Here is a 7,275-nt window from a genome sequence, read left to right as displayed (position 1 = left end):
ACATAATAACCCTTGTTTCACACAGATGCTGCTCAAAGCTCTTCAGAAATATAATTAATGAATGAAATTTGTGAACAAATTGTGATATCGAAAGTTTATACAGTCCGTAAATACGGACATCGATAAGTGAAAAAATCAATAAGTGAAAATGAGAATAACGATGAAACGCAGCATAAAAACAAAAGATTTCAGCAAATTTAAGCAGATAAGCAACTCCCTGGAAGGACATAACAGGTTTGTGTTAAAGGATTAAAACATAATGTTGATGTTGGATGGCAGGCGAGACACAAGAACACTGTCAAAGCTTTCAGTACATGGGGTTGTCACTGCAACACTCACACACACACACACACACTCACATAAATATGCAGTAGCGGAGAGTAGAGCACAGTGTGAGATAAACACGTAAAATTGCATATGAAGAAGTCTCTAAGCTGTTTGTGTAATAAAATTACACAATCAGTTCACACAATAAAAAACTAAATGTACAGATGATAAAAACTAAATAATTATCTGATCAAAACAACACACACACACACATGCACGCACACACACAAACATACACACACAAACACACATATACACGCACACGCACAAACACACACACGAGCATGAAATAAAACAATCTGCAGATTTGGGAAAACCTGAGATGACGCAAGAAAATCAATAAGAATTAATCAAATGGCGCCACCGTGTGGAGAGACGGACCTTTACAACAAATCCTGAGCTAACTCAGCTCATTAACAGCTTTGTTGCCCCCTACAGGCCGAGAGAGATCCACGCCGGGTACAAATGTGCTTTCAATGCTTTTATGAACAATATGACGAAACCGTGGAGCCAACTGACGTCATGTGGAGGCTTCACTCATCATACAATGCACATGGCAACTTGGCAACCTTCTTGGACGAACATGTTCCATGACCGAGCCTGTGATTGGTCGTTACCGACGAGGTGGATGTCTTTGAGGAGCCATCCTCAAATGTCGATTCATTTAACCTCAGGTACCACCTGTTTCTAAAGGTCTGATTATGATGATTTCTGTGAGAAAATAAAACCAACTTTGTGAGATTACAGGCTTGTATACACGCTGAGGTTTCATATTGGCTGTCACGTACGAGTGCTCCAGTACTGCAGGTGGCGCTGTTAACATTTCGGGAAAAGCTTGTTGCTTCTCAAAGTCATCCATCCTAGAATGGATCAACTGGTCAGTCACAGTGAAGGAGGCGTGGCCTCTGTGTGTCAGTCACAGTGAAGGAGGTGTGGCCTCAGTGTGTGTCAGTCACAGTGAAGGCTCAGAGTGAGGCGTGGCCTCTGTGTCTGTCAATCTCAGTGAAGGAGGCGTGGCCTCTGAGCGTGTCAGTCTCAGTGAAGGAGGCGTGGCCTCTGAGCCTGTCACTCTCAGTGAAGGAGGCGTGGCCTCTGTGTGTGTCAGTCTCAGTGAAGGTGGCTTGGCCTCTGTGTGTGACGGTCTCAGTGAAGGAGGCGTGGCCTCCGAGCGTGTCAGTCTCAGTGAAAGAGGCGTGTCCTCTGAGCGTGTCAGTCTCAGTGAAGGAAGTGTCTTTTCATTTTAGTGCTAGTGCAGTTTCTCATTTTTATCTCTTCCTGTGATTTTGATGAATAAGAAACGATTGTCAGGGGGCGTGGCCTAAAGTAACATTTCTGGTCAGTCTGTTTTACTGATGAATGCGTTTACGTTCAGCGTGTCTGTGTTTTGCGCCTCAGCATGACCCACGTTCTTGGAAAACATGGATAAATGTTTTTATTTTGAGTGAAATGGAATTAACATTTTAGTTTTATTTATTTATGTTGTTCCAAAACACATCCGGCTTTTAACCTTGTAGCCTTCAAACCACTTCACCATGTGAACCACCTCACCATCAAAATGATCTTGTTGCGAGAGTGTTATGTGTGTCATACGCCACAGTACAGTTTACTGTAAACAAATACAAAATTAATACCAATTATCTTCATTCATTATTTAAGAAAAGTGAAAAGCGTTGATTTGAATTGTAAATGTATACCTGTTGTGAATTGTTATTATGCTGCTTAAATAAATGAAATCTGATAAGGATGTTAAGAAACTATATTTCCCACAAGTCCACACTTCTCCGCTCTGATTGGCTGGAGGTTTTGACCTCTGGCAGATAAAAGCAGGCTGCAGTGTCTCAGAGCAGAAATCACCGATGGACACATCTCTTCTCAGGACGATGAAGCGCCTATGTGGTGTAACTCTGATCTTAACTCTCTCTCTGTCTTACTACATTTACATGCCTTTACCTGCAACTGTCTCCGAGCCCTGGAAGCTCATGCTGGTGGGGGCGACATTTCGCACCGCCACTCACCTGGTAAGAAAAACAATTAACTAATGAACTAATTCATTGATTAACATAAAGAGTGAAAGGAAGCAACTGTATAACGAAGATAGGATGAGTCCTTAATTAATTTAATAAGAAGACAGAGAAAGTTGAGGTTAACTAATCATGTCATTTGAAAGGTGTGTACAGGTAACAGATGAGGTTGCTAAGTGACAGGTGACTCCAGGACAGGTGTGTGTGTGGGGGGGGGGGGGGAGATAGAACAAGTTGGAAGACACGGAAAAGTATAAATGATAAAATGAATAAACGAGGGAAAAGATGCACGAAAGATTGAGGACAGGTGGAACAAACATTGGAGACATACAGTCACTGTACAGTAATACATGGTAAAATGACTGTATTTACACTTTGCAGTAGGGGGAGCCGTTATACAATATCCTACCTGTTGGTTTCCTGAGATTTGGTTGTACTCGTTCACCAGCCTCACTGTATGATAGCCCGTGGTTTATGACATGGTCTATTATAGTAGCTCTTATTTCATCAGGTACCCTAGCTCTGCCCCTTCTCTGAGCGCCACCACGCATTCTAACTCCTCTCTCTCTACCTTGTCCTCGTCCAGGTATTCCTCACTCTTGTCCTTGTCCCACTCCTCTCCCTTGTCCTGGTACTCGTCTTCCTCTCCCTTGTCCTGGTGCTCGTCTTCCTCTCCCTTGTCCTGATACTCGTCTTCCTCTCCCTTGTGTTAGTACTCGTCTTCCTCTCCCTTGTCCTGGTGCTCGTCTTCCTCTCCCTTGTCCTGATACTCGTCTTCCTCTCCCTTGTGTTAGTACTCGTCTTCCTCTCCCTTGTCCTTGTCCCACTCCTCTCCCTTATCCTGGTACTCGTCTTCCTCTCCCTTGTCCTGGTACTCGTCTTCCTCTCCCTTGTCCTGGTACTCGTCTTCCTCTCCCTCGTGCAGGCATTTTTCTTTCTTTTTGTTGCTCTATTTTGTTCCTTTTCTACACAAGATCAGCCTAAAGAGGTCGTCTTTTACTGTGTACCATATGGTCATGCGATTGAAAGAACCTCAACACCTGAGTGTGTTTCCTAGATGGGAATCAGCTGTGATTGATCTATTTGCATAACTTCAATCAGCTGTTTCTCAGTAGCAGTGGAATAAAATACAGGGGATATACGTGTTTCAGTTCACAATATGAACAGCTGTTCACTTTGACTTTAGCCTATAAGTCAGGTTTAGAACATGATGTGATCTGTTCTGACGTACAGTGTGAAAGCATGTGTAAATCTGGCAGTAAAGATCCATTGTTTTGGTCTCAGTTGAGCTTGTGTGTAAAAGAAATTCAAGCATTTTTAATTTGTGTTAACTGTATGCATTTTGTGTCAAAGCAACAAGAAATGTGTTAATTGTACAGCCTACACAGACGGATGTTGTGCTAACTGTGTTAAGAGTTTAGGAAAATTGAAAAAATTGTCAGAGCGATCGTTAAAAACTGTAATATACAGGGAGGACAGGACAGGTATAAGGATTTAAACAAGGGACAGGTGGGACAAAGATAGAGGACAGGTAAGAGTTTAAAAAAAAAACACGTCACCACCATAATAACATCATTACATCAAACACACTGTACGATGAACTGGTGTACTTAGCAATAAGGCTAACTGAACACAGGACAACAACATAAACATAAAAAGAGAATTAGCAATTAGCATTTTTGAAGGAAGTCCGGGAGGGAACGCGGGAAACGTAAACACAGAAATAAACAAAATATTGTTATTGTGAGTATAATTTCTGAACATGGAGACTGTGCTGAAGTTCAGTGGTCAGAGATTAACCTTTGACCTGTTTAGCACTGCACACTTAATGCCAGTGTGTGTGTGTGTGTGTTTTCTGCTTCTGGGTGAAATGTGGCACTAAACTGCAGGAATTTTGTTGCTAAACTCTTTATAAAGTTCATCATTCCCTCAGCGACGCTCACATCAACACCGTTACACAACCACAGCTAGTGTGTGAATGTTGCTAGTTAATGGGTTAATATTCGGTTAGCCTGTGAGATACACACCATATGAACACACACCACTTACACCGCATTATGGGACACACACACACACACACACACACACACACACACAGTCAACAATGTACACCGTATAAACAGTCCAACATCCAGTACCATCAAGATGGCAAACAGGTACAGAGGCCATGCCTCCTTCAGTGTGTGTGTGTGTGTGTGTGTGTGTGTGTGTGTGTGTTTATAAAGTGTGTGTGTGTTTATAAAGTTTGCTGTGTGTGTGTTTAGTAGTTTGTGTGTATATAAAGTGTGTGTGTGTGTGTGTGTGTGTGTGTGTGTGTATGTATGTATGTATGTGTGTGTGTATGTGTGTGTGTGTGTGTATCCCCTCAGGCTGATGCCTCACACTCTCTGGGTCTGGTCCATCATGCCCGTGTCCTCAGTTTGGCCGTGAAGAGTTTTGAGAGTTTGTTGCCGGTGGAGTTTGAAGATGTTCAGACGGAGGACACAGAGTTTGACGGTGTTCAGGTCCGCGTGTACACACCTCAACACCGAGACAACACGCTGAGACGCGCTGTAGTGTTCATTCACGGGGGAGGCTGGACTCTCGGAGCTCCCAGTAAGTGTGTGTGTGTGTGTGTGTGTGTGTGTGATTGACTGATGCTGCATGTTCAGTTAGCCATATTGCTAATTACATTCATTTAAACCTGTGGCTAATTCAGTCAGCCATATTGCTAATTATGGTTGTTAGCCTTATTGCTAATTATGGTTAGTTAATGTTATTGCTATCATGATAATTATTGTTTGTTTGTTGTTGTGCAGAGTTGGGTTCCTATGACGTGCTGTGCAGGAAGATGGCAGTCAAGCTGAACGCTGTGGTTGTGACAGTAGAGTAAGTGTGTGTGAGTGTGAGTGTGTGTGTGTGTGTGTGTGTGTGTGTGAGGTTTGTGTCTGTGTGTGATGTTTCACCTGTGTATGTGTGTGATGGATGTTTGTGTGTTTTCTGCGTGTAGTTACCGTATGGCCCCAGATGTACGCTTCCCAGTGCAGTATGAGGAGTGTGTGCAGGCGGCACGCCACTTCCTGCGGCGTGACGTATTGGCGCGTTACTCTGTGGATCCGGACCGAGTCGCTGTCTGTGGTGACAGTGCGGGAGGAAACCTTGCTGCTGCAGTTGCACAACGGGTGAACTTTAACCTCTACTTCCCCTACTGACCTCACTTAGTGCACTATGCTAATATAGGGAACAGAAATTGAACACTGTTGCTTCAGTCAGATGATGGAATGCGAATGCTAGCTAAATGTCATGTTGCAGGGTCTGGGTCTTGTTACGATTGTATCCCTGGTCGAAACGAGCCAAGACAAGTTATAATTTAAGATGGAACCTTCAACTCCAACCTTGTGGTGGTTGGAGTGGTTGTTGTGGTCACTGCTGAGGTAGATAGGTTCTCAATAGGTTCCAGCAATTACCAGATGTTTGCCGGTACCGAGGTTTGAAAGTGTACCAGGCTTCAGGCTGATGCACCCTAAACCACCCCTCAGAACCTAGAGGAACCAGTACAATATAAACATCGTCCCATTCTCAATCTTCAGATCATAACACTGTCAAAACCTCATCGTATAATACATTGGTTCCTGTTCTTCATGGACGCCAAACAAAGTGGAGACTGTAGGTCTAAGAAGGTTTGACCTGCCAACCCAATGAACCTTTCCAGATGCTTTTACTTTAGGCAAGACAAGGTTTCATAGCCTTGCTGAAGGTCCAACACATAGGCAATGGTGGACCTGGGATTTGACCTCTGAATGTGTCCAGGATGGCTTCTCCAGTTGTCCTTCCATGATGATGGTATTGAATCTAGATGGGGAAAAGGAAAATAATCAACCTTAGTGATGTTGCTCACCTTGCAAAATATCTGACCTATCAACTAACAACTAAGAAGAGCAATATTGCACTAAATCATGTTTGCTTTACATCCTTACTCAGACTTTGGCACTTAATAGGTCTTACCCTGTATGTGTGGTGCTCAAGAATTTGGCAACTTACCCTGTAACACTCTTGGCAGTCCGCCACTCAATGAACACAACAGACCCAGGGCAAGAGTGCATGTGAACCTTTATTGCATTTGAGCTTGTGCCCTTGCTGCAGATTTCAGGCAGTAAATTTGCAAAACAAATAACATATCAGCTTTCTGCTTGCTAGACACTTCAGCTTCGCTCAGCTTACTCCTCGGAAAAAGAGAAATCGTATAAATATACACTGGACAACACAGCTCAGGTGTGCCATGTTAGTCATTACCTCACTGGCTAAATACATGGACAAGACTTTTTTGAGCTGGCAACCACTGCCATCTCAGTGTTTAAATAGCATACACTAATTCATTTAGATCACAGGTTCTCGATCTTGGTCCTGGAGATCAAGTATGCAGGACATGGGGTACTCCAGCACCAGGGTTGGGAACCTTTAAGTTTAGTGATTAGAACATGGGCAGGTGTGGCCTTTGCAGTCCGTTGCAATCTCCTACAAGGTACCACCAAGACGGCGGCCATAAAAGGGTGGAATTTGGAGATCCGTCCCATAACCCTGACTAGATTGTCCAGGAGAACAAAAATTATCCATGGACAGGGCACTGTAGACAAGGAGAAATTAAGTATTGTGGACTCAAATTGTTGTTGAGATTTGTCAAGAATTCTTGTGTACTTTTTCTGTAGATTGGCCAAGACAGCAGTGGTGATAATGTGATGAACAACAGCAATGATGAAGCAAGGAACAGCAGTGGAGGTGGTGGGGTAAACTTTAAGCTACAGGTGTTGATCTATCCTGTCCTTCAGCCTCTGGACTTCAATACTGCATCCTACCAGCAGAACTGGGGAGTCCCCATCCTGTACCGTGACCTGATGGCCCGGTACTGGCTGGAGTATCTGGGTGCGGACGCATCCCTGCTCCACACCAT

The 7,275-nt window shown here is 43.7% G+C and overlaps 1 protein-coding gene across 1 annotated transcript in view; it reads left to right on the top strand.

Annotated features, from left to right (window-relative positions):
* The first annotated feature begins 2,197 nt into the window (after positions 1-2,197).
* nceh1a (neutral cholesterol ester hydrolase 1a) overlaps positions 2,198-7,275 on the top strand; it is a 6,944-nt gene continuing 1,866 nt past the window's right edge. The window contains exons 1-5 of the mRNA XM_053647787.1: positions 2,198-2,345; positions 4,718-4,943; positions 5,147-5,216; positions 5,338-5,509; positions 7,034-7,275. The exon at positions 7,034-7,275 is cut by the window's right edge and continues 1,866 nt beyond it. Of these exons, the coding sequence (XP_053503762.1) occupies positions 2,208-2,345; positions 4,718-4,943; positions 5,147-5,216; positions 5,338-5,509; positions 7,034-7,275 (848 nt within the window). The 5' untranslated portion in view covers positions 2,198-2,207. The remainder of the gene's footprint in view (positions 2,346-4,717; positions 4,944-5,146; positions 5,217-5,337; positions 5,510-7,033) is intronic.

The sequence above is a fragment of the Ictalurus furcatus genome, chromosome 17, assembly GCF_023375685.1.
Source record: "Ictalurus furcatus strain D&B chromosome 17, Billie_1.0, whole genome shotgun sequence".
In the NCBI taxonomy this organism is placed as follows: domain Eukaryota; kingdom Metazoa; phylum Chordata; class Actinopteri; order Siluriformes; family Ictaluridae; genus Ictalurus; species Ictalurus furcatus.
The sequence above is the reverse complement of the archived record's forward strand: the minus strand, read 5'-3'. Positions and strand labels throughout refer to the sequence as shown.